At 42.2% G+C, this 20014-nt stretch overlaps 1 protein-coding gene across 1 annotated transcript in view; it reads right to left on the reverse strand.

The window, feature by feature from the left end:
* ncor1 (nuclear receptor corepressor 1) overlaps positions 1-20014 on the reverse strand; it is a 206486-nt gene that overhangs the window by 126122 nt on the left and 60350 nt on the right. Inside the window, 1 exon segment of the mRNA XM_034177498.1 lies at positions 7016-7129. Coding sequence (XP_034033389.1) covers positions 7016-7129 — 114 coding nt within the window.

Here is a 20014-nt window from a genome sequence, read left to right on the forward strand (position 1 = left end):
AGCTCTGTCCTGAGCAGAGTAGGGCTAGAACCAAGGTCACCACTGAGATCTAGGAGGCGGGGGATGCTTGGGTAAAATCAGTCAAGGTGCACAGACTGTGTTCCAGCTCACAACAGCAACCAACTCAGCCAGGTATAAGAGCATCTTTGTACCATGTAACATCTGATGTATTACCAAAAATATTTTCAAAAATAAAAATTCAACAGATTGAAATGGTCAAAACAAAATCTTAAGTATTTTAAATTTCTGCAGGTAAACAGAGTCAACATTTCAATGGAGCAAAATGTGGCCACACAGAAGCTTTACAAAGTGACTTTTTAACAGAAATATTGTTTTCCAACACGGTCCATTCAGTCGGACTAAAAGATTAAATGGTGTGAAAATGCTCACTATAAATTATAACTAGACAACATCAGAGAAAATTAACAAAACTTGATTGTCTTTAATTTGATTTAGAACAAATTAATTCATAAACTGAGCTGTTGCACCTCCTTGAAAGGAGTGACGCATAATACATGAAAGAAAAAAATAATTTCCTTCTGTAACATAATTAAGAGTGCTGGCAACAACACTTCCTGAAAGCAGTCTGCTTAATAAAAGATTCTCAAACGACACTGAACAAACGCTTGCTTTTCATAGACAAACGAGCACTGTTTGCAGACAACACAGAAGCAGTTTTGCACCGTAACAGTTAATGGACAACTAGGAAGGAGGGCGTGTCTGAATGCTCTGCTACCACAACACCGTCTGACAGACATGAACTACAGTAACCTCTAAAAACACTCTCCCTCCCCCATCGCTCTGCTCAAACACACAGGCTGGTCTTTGTACTATCCTGATCATTTTATTGTACGTGTACAACAGCAACAAATTAATTTTAGTTCTTTGGGGTAAATGGAATTGCAAATGATTACAATGGTTATATTTAAAAGAAAAATGAAAAAACAACGAAAAGTAAAGGCATTCAACATGACAAAACATCACTGTCACATTCAAAGAAACAAACTGCTAAGAACAAAAAACTGACAACATTAAATATCTAAAAGAGGGGCGTGGCAAGGCAAACAAATTTGGTTTGTTGCTGTAGGATTTTTATGTATACTGCAGCTGCACTGGCTTTTATCATACAATACGTAATCTGGACAGGTTTTTATATTACATATATAAATAAATCATTTTTACCTGAGGCCATCAAATATGGCCATTGGATATTGTGAAAGCTTTGCATCCATCTGTCTGTCTGTCTGTGCTCAGCATAAGTCCAGTCCTATTACTATCAGAGTCTTCAAATTAACAGGAAACATTCTTGGGACACAGACCTTGTACAAGTTCAAAGATGACTAACCCTGACCTATTTTAAGAGGTTTTTGAGTGACATGGATGACAGCCAATCACAGTAGAGCTGCACCATGACATCAGTGGCTGGTCTCTCCACAACCCCTCTGTTTTGTGTGTTTACATACATGTCTCTCATATATTATGTAAAAGCTAGTGAAAAATAAACACTTCTAAAACCAAACCTAATAACACCTCTGAACCTATTCACAAGACAATTTGCAGATGTTAGCGTGGTGACGTCACAGGCTGGTAGCGAGCTGCAAAACTCTGTTTCATTTGTGCATAAATACATCCTCTTTGTCATATATTATGCAAAAGCTAACGAGAAATAAACACTTCTAAAACTGAAAATGCTGTTTTTGTAACTGGAGTCATTTACAAGACATTTTGCTGTGTTCGCTTGCACGCTAACCTCTGCAGGCTCCGCTAACTGAAAGCTAACTTTCTACAGTGTTAAATTTGTCTCATTAATACCTGCAAATGCATAGAGGGTGATCTACAAATATACCTTGATTTGCATAACTTCCACTTTTGTCAAAAGCTCATGTACACACACACACACACATGGAAAGCCTCCTGCAGATGCCGTTAAAACATAAATACTGTTTTTGATTGATTGATTGATGGGGTTTTATTGAACATGTACAAATTGTACATAAGACAATAGGATCTTAATAACTTATTAAACAACTGCAAATTATAAAGAACACAATGCTCATATGGCCGAGGATATTTTAGCATCGAGTTATATTTATAGATACATACCATGTATTTCGGGAGTATAAGTTGCTTTTTTAAAATTTTTTTTTTTTTTTTTTTTACAAGTTTAGGAGGTCATATTCTCCCATGTGACTTATATACCAGGGGATATCACATTCATTATTAATAACTGTGACTAATAATATAGGACTTTTCCATGAATCAACGCATTAAACAAAATAAACTCCAATAATACGTAAAAGAATAAAAGCCAATAATAAAAACGTACACCACAACATGTTAAAATCCCAAAACAAAGAGCTGATAACACAGAAAGAAGTGCAACTTATACTTCAGTCTAATTTAGAGCAGGTAAAATAAGTATTGAACAGGTCTCGACTTTTCTCACTAAATATATTTCTAAAGCTGCTACGGACATGAAATTTTCACCAGATGTTGGTAACAACCAAAGTAATGCACACATACAAAGACATCAAACCACAGATGTCCATAAATTAAGTTACAGTTGTATGTAAAAGTTTGGGCAAAGTGAAATGATAGGATTTACAGAAAGAGTGCTGTAATTCTTTAAACAAAATCAGGCAGGTGTATAACTTTGGGCACCCCAACAGAAAAAATACATCAATACTTAGTAGATCATCCTTTTGGAGAAATAACAGCCTCTACATGCTTCATACAGCTTCCAATGAGAGTCTAGATTCCGGTTGAAGGTATTTTGGACCATTCTTCTTTACAAAACATCTCAGGTTTGTTGGTTTCCGAGCATGGACAGCCTGCTTAAAATCTCACCACAAATTTTCAATAAAATTCAGGTCCAAGGACTGAGATGGCCATTCCAGAATGTTGTACTTGTTCCTCTGCATGAATGCCTTAGTAGATTTTGAGCAGTGTTTAATTAAGGACCCTTCACACACAGTGCGAAGTTTGGATGACGTTTGGACAAATACGGCGAAACAGTTCCAATTTCCACATTGCGCCGACAGGCAGGCATGCACAATCCTGGTGCAAGAGCTCGTGCATGCAACAGTGTATTTTGAGCAGGAACAGTGCGAGGTGCACCACATCGTGCGACTTATGTGGGGAAAAAAAAACAAACAAAAAAAACAGCCGGGTCCTGTTTTTTCAGGTCATTTGAGAGTTGTTTAGAGGCTCCCATGTTGCCACTCATTAGAAGAGGTGCAAAGAGGGGAAACATTTGCAAATGACAAATACTAGAAACTTCATTTCACTTCTCAAATATCAGTGTGTTCGTCTGCTATATGATATATTTAACTGAAATTTCTGATCCAGACAACCAATGATTTAGAAAGGAAAATCATGAAAATTATCAGGGGTGTCCAAACATTTGCCTACAGCTGTATGAGTTTTAATGTGAAATAACATAGGAAAACAGGATTGACCATTTTTACTGAAAAGTGTTAATACAATAAAAGTCACATATAATAGATTCAGGTGGACCAGTGAATTTTGCCCGTTATCATTGAAATACGCTATAATGGGCAAAATACGTTTCATGTATGTAACTAATGTAATTAGTTACAGTCAGGAGGCACCGACCAATCTACAAGGAATCTCCAGCTCCAATTAGGCTTACATATTTCCTTGATTAAATGCCTGACCTTGAATCGGGTCCTGCCTTATTTAATGGCTGGGTCAAAACTTTGAAAAAAAAAATTCCTGCCTTAAATAAGTGCCAGCAGGAGTGAAAATAAGCCAGAACAGAGCGGTACGACGTACTGGGAAAAGATTGACAGTCGGAACGCAGCGGTACGCCGTACTGGTGTCACCGTCTCAGTGCTCCCCGACATGTTCAATACTTATTTTACCCACTGCATATATGGGTTTTTCCTCTACAAAAGGCATTAATAAAAAATTAAAAAATAACCAGGTCTGACTTATACTCCAGTGTGAATTATACTCTGAAAAATACAGAGGTGGCTTAAGCTCCTTTCACACCAGGGCTGCTCCCAGTTGCTGCTCCTTTTCACAAAGGACCAGGAGCACTTTTAAACACTTTTGTGAGAAGACTCTCACAAAAGTGTTTAAATAAAATCCCCAAGTCCTGCTCACAGACTGATTGCCAGAGACAGGAGATGTCCTCATCCAGTAAAAAGTCCGGACATCTCCAGTCCACTCACAGACGGTTCGTTCACGCGCGCACATGTGAACTTAAAAAAAAAAAAAAAAGAAAGAAAAAAACTGTCTGGCTGCAGGCAATTAGTTCCTTGTTCTCCGCTCAAATTCTCTCATTACAGTTAAAAAAGGACATAAGTCCTGCTCACTGACTGATTGCCAGAGACAGGACATGTCAACATCAAGTATAACTCCAGACATCTCCACATTTACTCACGGACGGTTCATTCACGCGCACACATGTGAACAATAAAGAAATTAAAAAAAAAAAACTGTCTGGCTGCAGGCATTAGCTCCTTGTTCTCCCCTCTAACTCTCATCACTGTGTTTAAAAAAGGACAAAAATGGACATAAGTACTGCTCACAGACTGATTGCCAGAGGCAAGACATGTCAACATCAAGTAGAACTCCAGACATCTCCATATTTGCTCACGGACGGTTCCTTCACACATGCGCGCATCTCGCGGTCAAAGGAGGAAAGATAAACTATAACAGAACTCAGAGCAAAGACCTGCAGCTCAGCACAAGAACAAATATAAAGTAGAAGATAAATCAGAGTGCATGGTTTGTCTCCAGCCAAACTGCACACTCTGACTTCTCTGTGTAGAGAACCTGCAGACTGTGTTCTCACCTCCTCTCTGCCCCCTGCTGCGCGCACCTGATGCAGAAATTCCTGCATCGTCATGACGCAACAGGGAGCAACTGGGAGCAGCCCCGGTGTGAAAAGGGCCTTCAGTAGTTAGCACTGTTGTCTCACAACAACAGGGCTGGATCCAGAGTGAAAATCTGACAAATGCATTTTTGCCCAATGATAAAATAAAAATCGTCTTGTTTTTCAATAATCTTCATTCTTTTATTCAGCTTTTTCTTATTGTGCACCCGCTCTGTGGAACGGTCTTCCTGCGACCGTGAAACAGTTGGAGTCCGTGGACATTTTTAAGTCAAGACTTAAAACCTATTTTTATTCTCTTTCTTATGAATAGTTTTTATTTTTTATCTGTTTTATTCTTTTACTTCTGGTTTTAATTATGTATTTGAATTATTTTATGTTGAACTGTTCTATGTGAGGCACCTTGACGCGGACTTTATTGTGATTTGGCGCTTTATAAGCTGATTAAATTGAAATTGAACAACATTTTATTGAGTCTTAAAGTAAATAAATATGAAATTGGTCACTGGATCCTTAAACTTTGGACATAATAAACTCTACACGGTGGATCCTTCATCTCTTGACATAAATAAGAATAAACAAATCTGTAGTTTTTGTCAAAAGCATTTCCTTTCAGGCATTATGGCAGGAATGTGTTTCCACATCTAAGCTGAGCTCTTGCAGCTGTGCTGTGCTGCACATCAAGAATTTGTAAAGAAATACAGCACGTCTCATTTTGGGAGGAAAAAAGTTTTAGTCAATTGTAGTTTATTGTCTGTATTACAGTGTTTGGAAAGAGGCGTCACTTTATTTAAAGCGGCAATTCATTTTGAAGTTATTCATTCCGACCGGACTCTGTCTCGGCAGAGAGCTGTGGAGCGTTTGAAGCTGTGCCAACGGAACGGAGGACGATTCTCGTTTCTTGACTGCAACAAGACAAGAGTCCCAGTTAGTGACGTTAATCCAGACAAAAGTGACTCACTGTATTTTAATGGCTTTGAGAGAGGTTAAGAAGCGGACTTGCCACTTCTGAAGAGCAGCAAATCAAAGAACCAATGAACAATGAACTCTGAAACTCGGAAAAATCCATACAATTTACAGACAATCCATATAGGTTGACATGTATGCGAGTCAGAAAACCACCGAAAATGTAATTTCAGTCATCATAGAATGCCTTTCAAACACACTATTGTCTGAAAACTATTTATAAACCACTCACCGTTTCTTGCTGTAATACACGCCCAATTTTCCTTGCACAACTTTCTTCCTGAATACCATGATCATCGACTCGATTGACGCTATGTTTGTTTGATCTGGTTTGAATTTTCCACACCTGTGTGGTGCATTGTGGGATCAAATCAAAAGCTGTGTTCACCACGGGGACACGTTTGGCACTATTCGGGATTATGCAAGATTTTTTTTTCCCTGATGACGAACGATGAGTAAAAAAAATCTGACTGATGCAACTGCATAGGTCCAAACTGGTCTGGATCCAGGCCTGCAACAAGATGGTTGTGAGATCGTTTCCCACCTGGTCCTTTCTGTGTGGAGTTTGCATGTTCTCCCTGTGTTTGTGTGGGTGCTTCGTCTTCCTCACACTTCCAAACACATGCGGGTTAGATGAACTGGAAACTTTAAATTAAGTGTAGGTGTGTGTGAATGTGTTTGTTTGTCTATATGTGGCCCTGCAACAGACTGGTGTCATGTCCAGGGTGTACCCCGGCCTCATGCCCTATGACTGCCATGACCCTTAATTGGAGTAAACTGGTGTAGAAAATGAATGAATGAAAACACAGCACTTTTGTGTGTGTTTGAGTGACTTTTGAACAGCTTTTGGGCTGGAAACCACCAGCTGTACCTGGCAAAACTGATGCGAATTATGTACTGAGCACTGCTAGCAGAACATGGACAGGTTTGAGAAGAAAAAAATTTTGTATACATGATTCATGTCCCTTTTAATAATTTACTGTAAATGTTGTTAGTCCCCATTTTGTTGAATAAGAAGTTGTAGTTTTGTATACATTTCAATGTAATTTATAAAAGGTTGGCCCTGCAGAAAAAGTTTGAAAACCACCGACATCACATTTCAAAAAAATTAAACCATCTTTAGGAGAAGAACATATCCCAGAAACTGGACAAATGTTTGTCCATGATGTAGGTTGGACAGCGACTGACCCTGTTCTCGTCGTAGATGATCTGGACAATGCTACGGTGTTTGTGCTCCACCGGAGGAGGGGTCACCGGCTTTTCTGGCTTGACTGGCTTTGCTGCTTCCTCCTCCAGTTGTTGCTAAGTAACAACACCAACACAAAACATTTAATTTGAACAATAATGTACAACACACACAAAAAACAGTCACACTCAGAAGCCCGTATTCTAATATAAATGACCAAATTCAACATTTTACATGATTTAAACTATTAATTTTCCATTTGAAAAATCCTGGAAAACACCTCTCAGAGCATAATGTGATATGAAGACGATACGATTCCCTGAAATTATAGGAAATCACAGACTGAAAGGCCTGACAAAAAGAATCATCTTCCAGTAAATCTCACTTTTCATTCTTACCCAAAAAGATGAATGGAATCTTGTCTTTTGTTTTATAGCTATTGTAAAGCACTCTCTAACATCGGTTTTGAAAATCCTATGCAAACAAGTTATTATTACAGTTTTGCGATCATAATTCTCTGAGGCCTAAATCTGTGCGTCTGTTATGGTTGGTGAAAAACTCAAAAACTACACAGTTAGAAGATGTCCTTTCTAGACCCTGAGGCCCATTTGTGCCGGTGATTTTCTCTGGATTCTACAGTGTGAAGCAGACGAGAGTCTATGACTCCCTTTGGACAGGGTGCCAGTGCGACACAGGTTACTTCCCCAGCCAAGGTTGGTACCCATTTACAGCTGTGTCCACTGACAAAATATATTCTTGTCCTAGGACCGGGACAGGTAGCATGAGTGGGGTTCACACCCAGGTGAACAGACTGGCAGGCAAACTCCTTATCTTTCTACACACATTGACTGATATTTTCCCAGGCAACATGTAAATTCACCTGAAGGCATGCAATAGGAATTTTCTAAGCAAAATTGTAACTTTTTTAAAAATATATTACAAACACCACTGCTCACAATGGAGGCATTCAATCAGGTCATGCTAACTTTAGATCGTTAGCGAGCAAGTTTTCAAGCAAATTAGCCTGTTGTGTCAGCAGGTTTTTATACTAATATTAACTCATCAGTACCACATTAGAGTCGCAGGTAATTTTATATGTTGCCTAAAAAATATTAATCAGGGCTGTGAAATAAAAATGGCAAAATCCCAGGAAAATTTGCAGGGGGCGGGGCGCGGCCCTCCTTGAGCCGGGGGTCTGGCGACTTTGGGAGCCGAGAAGCCAAATTAATTTTGTATCCAATGATACATTTTCAGCATCTCCTGGAAGAAAAAAAAAAAATCTCAAAAGAAGTGCACATTTAAATGATCCTAGACTCAACCTTTCATTTGAACCGTCAATGATAATGTTGAAATAACAGAATATGACCTGGAAATAGGACCTGGAATGATTTTCTTTTTAATTGTAAACAAAATTCTGCAATAACTCAGAACAATTAAACTACTGAAAATCATGAAGACTGAAAAGCCTGTTCTATTTCATTCCTCCTGACCGCCAGAGCGCGGTGCTTTAGCACCTGGATAACTACATGTGCGCAGCACAGAGGTCGAGAATATATACCAACAAAGTCACGCCATTGAATGTGACCTGGGTGACGTCACTGGTTGTCTTTATATACCAGACGCACCCAGCGCTCGCTTCTTTTCTACATTCTCGCATTCTTAGAGGTTGAGAACGCATTTAGCTGCGATTGCCGCTCTCGCTTGTAGCCTCGTAACCCACCTTCGGTTGGAGCTACGTGCACTGCACACGTCCTCCAGAGGCTGCGAGACACGGCTTCACCGTTTTTCGTATTCTTTGACGCCTGTCGTGAGTACACCTTCCTAAATGCCGGGTGCACGCCTTTGCCGCTGCCCTGCTGGGTATTTTCCTCTGTGCACATTAGCTGTGTTGTTTCGATGAAAGCTGGCTATTTGTTTAGTTGTGTCACTAACCCCGTTAACTACGTGGTAGTGTGTGTATCAGAATGAGTATCGTGTACTGTGTTGGGCTTGCCGTGAGTGTTTTTCACTCCTTGAAGTACTTCGTCTGCACCATCTGCTAAGTTTAACAGCTCCGCTAGCAGCTAGTGTTGTCGTCGTTGCTCTAAGTGACTTAGCACTTGGGCTGTGAGTTTTTCGGCTGTGTGCATCGTGTTATTACTGTGGCTGTGAGTGTTTCACGCTCCGGGCCTTGTATTAGCTTTTACACTGTGAGTGTTTCACGTTCCGTGCCTCGTGCCGAGTCTGCGGCTGGAGTCCTTCACGCTCCATGCCTCGTGTCGAGTTGACGGCTGTGAGTGCTTCACGCTCCGTGCCTCGTGTTACTATTTACACTGCGTGTGATTCATGCTTTTTCTTTCCATTTGTAACCATCAGGGCTTGCGTTAGCCATCTGCACGCAGTCCACAATGTTGACAGGGCCTTTGTTGCATGGCTGTAGTACCTGTTTGGCTCCCTTGAGCCCAGATGATGGACATGTTTTGCCCCTCGTGTCTTGGGATCGGACACCTGAGGGAAGCCCTGACTGGCGATGCCTGCCTTAATTGTGCCAGCATGCCACTGGCAGAGAGATCTGCTAGACTTGCGGCATTGGAAAGTGGAAAATCTAGTGCGACTTTGGCCTCCAGCCCCAGGAAGGAACCAAAGCGCCGTAAACGCCCACATGCAGGAGCCCCTTCTGCTAAGAAGGTTACTCATGACCATGCTTTGGCTGAAAAGGTCGAAATGTTGACTTCTGAGTTTGCTCAGATTAAGTCCTTGCTTCTGAATCTACAGCCTAGGGATGCAGTGACAGTTCCTGTTGTCCCTAATGAGGCTGATCAGACCAATGTAGTTACTCAGCAGGAGAAAGATGTCGTGTCTGTTGCTGCAACTGATTCCTTGTACAGGACAAGTGATATAAACTGTGTGGAGGATGAGGATGAGAGGGGTCTTTCTCCAAGCCATTCATTAGTGGGCTCTCATACCTCTGAGGCAGAATCCATGCCGCAAACCGGACCTGGACTATCCTTTGTCAAGCAAGCTGTTCAGTTGGCTTTATCCAGGCTTGGGGTCGACAATCCCCCTGCGGAAACCACCGCTTCAAGTGCCTTTTTCAAAGTCACTCAGATCAACGTTCCAGTTTCACAACCATATATCGAGGAGCTCCACCGATGTTGGGCGGACCCCAAATCATTGACCCATCTATCACAGAGCAGTATGGTCTGAACCGTATGCCTGGGAACCATTATTGGGAACCTGGTTGTGGCTCCAGCTGATGCTGCTCGGCCGGATGCCCGCTGCCCACATCCTCAGTGTAGGGTCACTGATGACCTCCTCACCAAAAGCGATGACATAGCTGCTCGCATCAGTCGGCAACTCACTGTCCCATTTAGCCCTTGCCCTCTCATAGTCTTTGAGGGAGGCAGAGGTTGATGATGCTACGTAAAGTCTTAGTGATGCCTCACTCCAAACCTTTGCTTATATGTCCAGAGAGGTTGGCAGACTGATGTTAACCCTTACCATCACTAGATGTCAGGTGTGGCTTGCGCAGTCCCCCCTGTCCGAATCCTGCAGAGGCACACTCCGTTCGCTGCCGGTTCTTCCAGGCCAAGTATTTGGACCTGCGGCCCAACAAACTTTGGAGCGTGCTGTTGAGGCTCGTAAATCTCGGCAGTTTGTTGACTTACACCGGTCTTCCAGACCTCAGCCAGTCAGACGTGCTACAGCTTTTCACTCTACATCCAGGCTTCCGCCGACTCCCAGAGCTGCACGTGCTTTTGCAGTTGAGGGCCAGCTCTCCCAGCAGCCTGCCTTTCGTGAGCCTACGGGCAGACCCCCGAGAACTGAACGGTTTCACAGAGCTTCCAGTAATTGCGCCCAGAGGTCCTCAGGGATGCGAGGCAGAGGTGGTCGGGTCTGACTGCCAATGTTTGGCCCCCAGCCGTTTTTCACCAAATCAACTCAGCCAATGGGAGGCTCAAGTTCAAGACCAATGGGTCATTTCAACCTTGTTCGAAAGTTACAGAATTCAGTTCAGATGTCGTCCTCCAAAGTTCAATGGGGTGAGGATGACTGTTGTTTCCGACTCGGTGCAGTCTGCTGCCCTACAACAGGAGATTTTGGAACTCCTGGAGAAGGGGGCCATAGAGCCAGTTCACAGTTCAAGGGGGTTCTATTCAATTTACTTCCTTGTTACAAAGAAGGATGGCGGCTTTCGTCCTATCCTCGATCTCCAACGTCTGAATCGTTATATCAAAGTGCTGCAGTTTCACATGCTCCGCACAGTAGATGTCCTTCAAACTATCACACCAGGAGACTGGTTCACAAGTGTCGACTTAAAAGACGCCTATTTCCATGTGCCAGTGGCGCCTCATCACAGGCAGTTTATCTGCTTTGCTTTCGAAGGTCAGGCATACAAGTTCAGGGTGCTTCCTTTCGGCCTGTCTCTCGCCCCTCGTACATTTACCAGATGTGTGGCTGCAGCACTAGCCTCACTGCAAGCTCTTGGATTAAGAATCCTACCCTACTTAGACGATTGGCTTCTCTGTACTCCGACTCAGGAGCAGGCGCACAATGACACAGCTCTTCTACTGAACCATGTCTCTCATTTAGGACTCACAGTGAACTTTGCAAAGAGTTCTCTTGTTCCCAGTCAACAAACGACCTTCATCGGCATTGCCATCAACTCCCTGACTATGACTGCATCGCCATCCCCGCAGAGAGTGGAAGATGTAATTCGTCTCGTCTCACACATTCAACGGGCTGTGACGCTGCCTTTTGGTTTGCTGCTCCGGTTGATGGGCAAATTGACTGCAATGTCGCTAGTGGTACCTTTGGGACTTCTGTTCTTACGTCCCCTACAGATCTGGATCAACAACCTAGGCCTCAACTCAAAGTTGCATCAGCACAGGCTTGTACGACTCTCCAACCAGTGCCTTCTGCACCTCAAACCCTGGGGGAACATGGACTTCATCTGCAAGGGTGTCCCTCTAGGCTCTGTTCCTTCTCGCCGAGAGGTGGTTGTTACAGATGCATCACTCAAAGGTTGGGGGGCCGTGTGGAATCACAGGATGGTGAGGGGTCCTCAGGAGAGACTCCAACACATAAACGTGCTGGAGCTTTGCGCTGTGCGACTGGCTCTCAAGCATTTCCTCCCGGCCCTGAGAGGAAGACATGTTCTTGTCCGGTCGGACAACACATCAACAGTCTACAACATAAACCATCAGGGGGGCACCAGGTCCAATCACTCATTGGCAGAAACTCAGAAGCTTCTCTTATGGGCGTTGCCTCGCCTTCAAAGTGTCAGAGCAGTTCATCTGCCCGGTGTACAGAACGTGCAGCGGATTTACTCTGTTGAGGGGCCAGACTCCTTGTTAAGTTCTTGTTACCGTTCTGTTGTTCAGACTATCCTTAATTCACGTGCTGCTTCTACCAGGGCTTTGTATGACAACAGATGGAAGCTGTTTGCGCGGTGGTGTGAGAAACAAAAGTTAGACCCGGAGCATTGCCCTGTGCCTATTCTCCTCAAATATTTACAAGAACTGCTGGAGAAAGGACTTTCTGTCGCTACCTTGAAGGTTTATGTTGCTGCAATCTCTGCCCGGCACGTCTACATTGATGGCCGGTCAGTGGGTTCACACCTCTTAGTGTGTCGTTTTTTGAAAGGTGCTCTACGTTTGCGGCCTCCAAGGCTTGCACGCGTACCTTCATGGGACCTTCCTCTAGTCCTGGAGGGTTTAAGCTTATCCCCTTTCGAACCAGTTGAAAGTGCTGATCTTAAATGGGTGTCAGTGAAGACTGCCTTTCTACTTTTCATGTTAACCAACCAGTTTCCTTGGCTGTGTATGTCCCGCATTCTGATCCAGGATTATCTGTTTCAGGTTCCCTGTGTACTGTCCGAATGTTGAAGCAGTACATTAGTGCAACTGCCGGGATCCGGAAAATGGATGCCCTGTTTGTGTGGTACGGTGATCACAAAAGAGGCTGTGCTGTCTCAAAGCAGCGACTCTCGCATAGGGTCGTGGATGCCATTTTACAAGTATACAGGTCCAGAGGTCTTCAGCCTCCTAAGGTTACATGCCATTCCACCAGAGGGGTGTCCACCTCCTGGGCTGCACTGAGAGGTGTCCCTTTGAGTGATATTTGTGCTGCTGCTACGTGGGCTTCGTCCTGTACCTTCGACGGCTATTACAGACTGAATGTGGCTGCTCCTCCTGCGGTGACTTTGGCGGTGTTGTCTGCCTCCACTCCCCACTGCTGATGCAAGGTGAGTGTGACTCTTCGTGACCTTGTTGGTATTAAGTCATCCAGGTGTTAAAGCACCGCCCTCTGGCGGTCAGGAGGAATGAAATAGAACGAGAGTTACGAATGTAACTACGGTTCTATGAATTGCGGATGACCGCCAGAGTTGCTTGTCACTCAAAGTCTTGCGAGTTCATTCCGAAAAGAAACGAGCGCTGGGTGCGTCTGGTATATAAAGACAACCAGTGACGTCACCCAGGTCACATTCAATGGGGTAACTTTGTTGGTATATATTCTCGACCTCTGTGCTGCGCACATGTAGTTATCCAGGTGCTAAAGCACCGCCCTCTGGCGGTCATCGTAGTTACATTCGTAAATCTCGTTAAAGCATTTCAAAAACCACAGCTAAAACTTGGAGAATATTTTGAAGATCAGGGTAAAATACCAATAACATACCTTATAGTAAAAACAAAAGTTAACTGTATTCTTGTGTGAATTCTTATAAATCCATGAAAAGCAACGTCTTTTTTTCAATGAAAGAAAGTCTAGATTCATAAAAAAAAAAGTCACTTATAATCTTGTGTGAAATCCTGTTTGAACACATGATGTCTGTTTTCCAGTGAGATCCTGTTTGACACACGATGTCTGTTTTCCAGTGAGGGGGGGAAACCTCTTACAGCACTTAACATCCTGATGACAGAAGATGCAGTTCGCTTTTCTCGGTTATCTTTCAGATGTGTTCATGAAGATATTCATTGCAGACTTTAAATTCAAGCCAACGCCAATTCCACAGATGCTTGATTCCATTATCCTTAAAAAACTTTTGGAGATGCCTTTCTCGTTGTCCTCCCTCTGTACGATGTCGCTCCGTGACACAGACACACTGCAAAATTCTTCTTTTAATAACTTTATAGTTGTAAAAGTATGCAATGGCCACATGCTAGTTTTGGCTTAAGAACAGCGTCTTTAATTAGACACAAGACAAACAGGAGTGGACAGGAACAGAAACAGAATGACACAGACACAACAAACAGCACTGCTGTAACAACCAACCTGTCCCACTTTATGACAAATGTGGTAACAGCCACACTTTGAGATTTACAGAGAGGCCACGGATTGATACAACTTGAATGATGTCACAAAAAAAAAAAAACGCTTTGTGACAGCTATTCTCCTAATTCGGCGACGATCACGATTAAATCAAATCAAATCAATTTTATTTATATAGCACCAAATCACAACAAACAGTTGCCCCAAAGGGGTCTTATATTGTAAGGCAAGGCCATACAATAATTACGGAAAAACCCCAACGGTCAAAACTTGGCAACAGTGGGAAGGAAAAACTCCCTTTTAACAGGAAGAAACCTCCAGCAGAACCAGGCTCAGGGAGGGGCAGTCTTCTGCTGGGACTGGTTGGGGCTGAGGGAGAGAACCAGGAAAAAGACATGCTGTAGAGGGGAGCAGAGATCAATCACTAATGATTAAATTCAGAGTGGTGCATACAGAGCAAAAAGAGAAAGAAACACTCAGTGCATCATGGGAACCCCCCATCAGTCTAAGTCTATAGCAGCATAACTAAGGGATGGTTCAGGGTCACCTGATCCAGCCCTAACTATACGTTTTAGCAAAAAGGAAAGCTTTAAGCCTAATCTTAAAAGTAGAGAGGGTGTCTGTCTCCCTGATCTGAATTGGGAGCTGGTTCCACAGGAGAGGAGCCTGAAAGCTGAAGGCTCTGCCTCCCATTCTACTCTTACAAACCCTAGGAACTACAAGTAAGCCTGCAGTCTGAGAGCGAAGCGCCCTATTGGGGTGATATGGTACTATGAGGTCCCTAAGATAAGATGGGACCTGATTATTCAAAACCTTATAAGTAAGAAGAAGAATTTTAAATTCTATTCTAGAATTAACAGGAAGCCAATGAAGAGAGGCCAATATGGGTGAGATATGCTCTCTCCTTCTAGTCCCTGTTAGCACTCTAGCTGCAGCATTTTGAATTAACTGAAGGCTTTTCAGGGAACTTTTAGGACAACCTGATAATAATGAATTACAACAGTCCAGCCTAGAGGAAATAAATGCATGAATTAGTTTTTCAGCATCACTCTGAGACAAGACCTTTCTAATTTTAGAGATACTGCGCAAATGCAAAAAAGCAGTCCTACATATTTGTTTAATATGCGCACTGAATGACATATCCTGATCAAAAATGACTCCAAGATTTCTCACAGTATTACTAGAGGTCAGGGTAATGCCATCCAGAGTAAGGATCTGTTTAGACACCATGTTTCTAAGATTTGTGGGGCCAAGTACAATAACTTCAGTTTTATCTGAGTTTAAAAGCAGGAAATTAGAGGTCATCCATGTCTTTATGTCTGTAAGACAATCCTGCAGTTTAGCTAATTGGTGTGTGTCCTCTGGCTTCATGGATAGATAAAGCTGGGTATCATCTGCGTAACAATGAAAATTTAAGCAATGCAGTCTAATAATACTGCCTAAGGGAAACATGTATAAAGTGAATAAAATTGGTCCTAGCACAGAACCTTGTGGAACTCCATAATTAACCTTAGTCTGTGAAGAAGATTTCCCATTTACATGAACAAATTGTAATCTATTAGATAAATATGATTCAAACCACCGCAGCGCAGTGCCTTTAATACCTATGGCATGCTCTAATCTCGGTAATAAAATTTTATGGTCAACAGTATCAAAAGCAGCACTGAGGTCTAACAGAACAAGCACAGAGATGAGTCCACTGTCTGAGGCCATAAGAAGATCATTTGTAACCTTCACTAATGCTGTTTCTGTACTATGATGAATTCTAAAACCTGACTGAAACTCTTCAAATAGACCATTCCTCTGCAGATGATCAGTTAGCTGTTTTACAACTACCCTTTCAAGAATTTTTGAGAGAAAAGGAAGGTTGGAGATTGGCTTATAATTAGCTAAGATAGCTGGGTCAAGTGATGGCTTTTTAAGTAATGGTTTAATTACTGCCACCTTAAAAGCCTGTGGTACATAGCCAACTAATAAAGATAGATTGATCATATTTAAGATCGAAGCATTAATTAATGGTAGGGCTTCCTTGAGCAGCCTGGTAGGAATGGGGTCTAATAGACATGTTGATGGTTTGGCGGAAGTAACTAATGAAAATAACTCAGACAGAACAATCGGAGAGAAAGAGTCTAACCAAATACCGGCATCACTGAAAGCACCCAAAGATAACGATACGTCTTTGGGATGGTTATGAGTAATTTTTTCTCTAATAGTTAAAATTTTATTAGCAAAGAAAGTCATGAAGTCATTACTAGTTAAAGTTAAAGGAATACTCGGCTCAATAGAGCTCTGACTCTTTGTCAGCCTGGCTACAGTGCTGAAAAGAAACCTGGGGTTGTTCTTATTTTCTTCAATTAGTGATGAGTAGTAAGATGTCCTAGCTTTACGGAGGGCTTTTTTATAGAGCAACAGACTCTTTTTCCAGGCTAAGTGAAGATCTTCTAAATTAGTGAGACGCCATTTCCTCTCCAACTTACCGACAGGATTACAGACCATTGGCAGAATACAACACTAACCCCCCGCCCGTGATGAAATCCACAGAGTTTTGCAGATTTTTCACAACCCTGAATGATAAATAAAATAAAATACGAGACAATCTATGTGTGGTTTTGTGATTTTTTTTTTTTTTTACCAGACAGGCTAACTAACATAACAGATACAGATTTGGGCCTTACAGAATTATGCTGCAGATCAGGGGTCTCCAACTTGTCTGGGGCAGGGCAACTATATGAATTGCCGCTCATTCAAAATAATTTTCTCAAATTAAAGTCTCAACATCTCTTGAAAATAAGACTATGTGGGATTATTTGCTTTATATGTACAACGATCAAGGAATCAAGACTGATATTTAGCAATATTTTATCAATACTGTTAAGTATTACCCACTTATATTTATGTACACACATGCACACGCACACACACACAGAGAGAGAGAGTTCTATTTTGTTGTTTCTTGTAATCTCATGTTGGGACAATAATTTGCACTTTTTAAGAGTTCTACATGCACACGAACATTCCAATATGTGAGCACCCTATTCAGCATATAGAGCTGCTAATTCCAGTATCTACTCATGTGCTAAGAAAGGCAGTGTGGCACATTATGCCATGAAAGCAAAGTGTGTCTAGCACTATATAGTTTTATATATTTTATAGTTTTATATTTGAAAAAGGCAACATAAACTAAATCTATGAATAAAAACTTATTTTCTACAATGATGCTGGGATGCAGGTCTTTTGAAATTAAATAAGCACTGGCTCTAGTTATTCTTTTTGCATGTTCAGAAATGTCTGTAAAATTGTTAACGCAAAACAGAATAAACTAAATAATTCAGGATTTGTAATGATTTTATCTATTTTAAGAGCCACAACTTGAGCCAATTTAATTGAAATATGATGCACACTTCATATTTCATTATTTTGTGTTACATTTCATGTCTTTTTATGTTATACATGGGTCATGAATAAGGTTTAAAATGTTAAAAACACATTAATATTGGATGGATAAACACTGAGGCAAATAAGTATTTGATCCACTGTCAATTTTGCAAATTTTCACCCCTACAAAGAATGGAGAGTTTCATCATAGATACACTTCAACTGAGAGATACAGAACCTAAAAAAATTGAGTTCAGGTCTGGAGACTGGCCAGGCCACTCCAGGACCTTGAAATGCTTCTTACGGAGCCCCTGCTTAGTTGCCCTGGCTGTGTGCTTGTGGTCACTGTCATGCTGGAAGACCCAGCCATGACCTATCTTCAATGCTCTTACTGAGGGAAGGAGGTTGTTTGCCAAAATCTCACAATACATCCATCCTCCCTTCAATACGGTGCAGTCCTCCTGTCCCCTTTGCAGAAAAGCACCCCTAGAGTATGATGTTTCCACCCCCATGCTTCACAGCTGGGATGGTGTTTTTGCATTGTTCTCATCCTCCAAACACGGCAAGTGGAGTTGATTCCAAAAAGCTCTATTCTGGTCTCATTTGACCACATGACCTTCTCCCATGCCTCCTCTGGATCATCCAGATGGTCACTGGTGAACTTCAAACGGGCCTGGACATGTGCTGGCTTGAGCAAGGGGACCTTGCTGCCCTGCAGGATTTTAAACCATGACAGCATCGTGTGTTACTCAGGTAATCTTTGTGACTGTGGTCCCAGCTCTCTTCAGGTCACGGACCAGGTCCTCCCGTGTCATTCTGGACTTTCTCAGAATCATTCTCACCCCATGAGGTGAGATCTTGTATGGAATCCCAGACCGAGGAAGACTGAGAGTCATCTTGTGTTTCTTCCATTTTCTAATACAGGTAAAGAGTGCAGAATAGGAGGACTTCTTAAAGACAAACAGATCTGTGAGAGACAGAATTCTTGCTGGATGGTAGGTGATCAAATACTTATTTCATGCAATAAAGTGCAAATTAATTATTTAAAAATCATACAAGTGAAAACTGTACGGCTGACCAAGGAAAAAGGGGGATGGGTCTACCGTCTCTCAGAGATTATTTTTTCGCAACACAAATAAGAACAATTATATGCTGGTGCATATAATTCTCAATGGAAAAGTATAGAAGAGAAAATACGCTCCACACCCATACAGGCAATTATCGCTGACAATAATCTCCAAAATTACATAAAAAGTATTGACAATCCATGGCTCAAATGTACTCTTAAAATGTGGAGCGCTATCATAAAAAAAATATAAATTAGAAAGGGATATAATAGTTCTTAAATTATATGCATATGACTCTGACTTCATGCCTAATAGATTGGATACTAGATTTAAGGACTGGACATTTAAGGGTTTGACAGCTTTATGCAAACTACTGGAAGGGAGAACAATGCTTAGGGCCCCTTCACACATAGTGTGAGTTTGATCAAATTGCGCACGAAGCAGGAATCGTATGCAATACGTGTAAAATTGTAGCTGCCTCTAACGCCTTGTACACCTGTTGCTACACCTTTTAGTGCACACCAGCGGCTGAAAGACAGATTGTGCGCTGTGAGAGCTGATCTAATCCTCTCGCAGTAGGTGTTGGCCAAATTCCAGCTGACACACACGAACATCTAACACCACTTCCTTGGCACTTAGAAGATGTGTGGCCATTCACGCTATCATGACAAAAACAGTTAGCAGACGATCAGTGACTACGTTTACATGCAGCCAATAACCCTTTCATAACCGGAATATTAGCAATAACCCGGTTGCGCACGGCCACGTAAACACCCGCAAAAACCCGAATATGCTCATATTCCAGTTTTTAAAAACCCGAATATGCTCATATTCCAGTTTTTAAAAACCCGAATAAGACCCCTGGGTTACTCCTTTTCTAACCCGAATATCAGGTCATATAAACGCGCATTGGGATATCCCCATAGAAAGGAAGATTATTTTGTTTTCTGCACGTCCTATCCGCAAGGAATCTTGGTCTTTTGAGTACGGCAACTACTTGTATGCAGCGCGTGCAACCCACCGGACACCACAGAAACAGAGATAAACAGCGCATTGTGTTCTGCGTCCTTATCAGGCGGGCTGGTCGCGGCACCGGCATCACCACGATTGCTCTGCCTCCGATGCGCTTACTGAGTCTGCGGGCTCGGTAAACGCCGCAGGCCACTCACACCACTGCCCTCTCTGCTGTGCGGAGCTGCGCCAAATCTAGCAACAGGTCCAGAGACTACGCTCGCTGTTTTGATGCGGAGGCAGCCCGCAGGAGAGAAAAATGAGAAAATGTTAATGCCTGTTTGAGAAAAGTGTGTA

The sequence above is a fragment of the Thalassophryne amazonica genome, chromosome 9 (assembly GCF_902500255.1).
Source record: "Thalassophryne amazonica chromosome 9, fThaAma1.1, whole genome shotgun sequence".
Classification (NCBI taxonomy): domain Eukaryota; kingdom Metazoa; phylum Chordata; class Actinopteri; order Batrachoidiformes; family Batrachoididae; genus Thalassophryne; species Thalassophryne amazonica.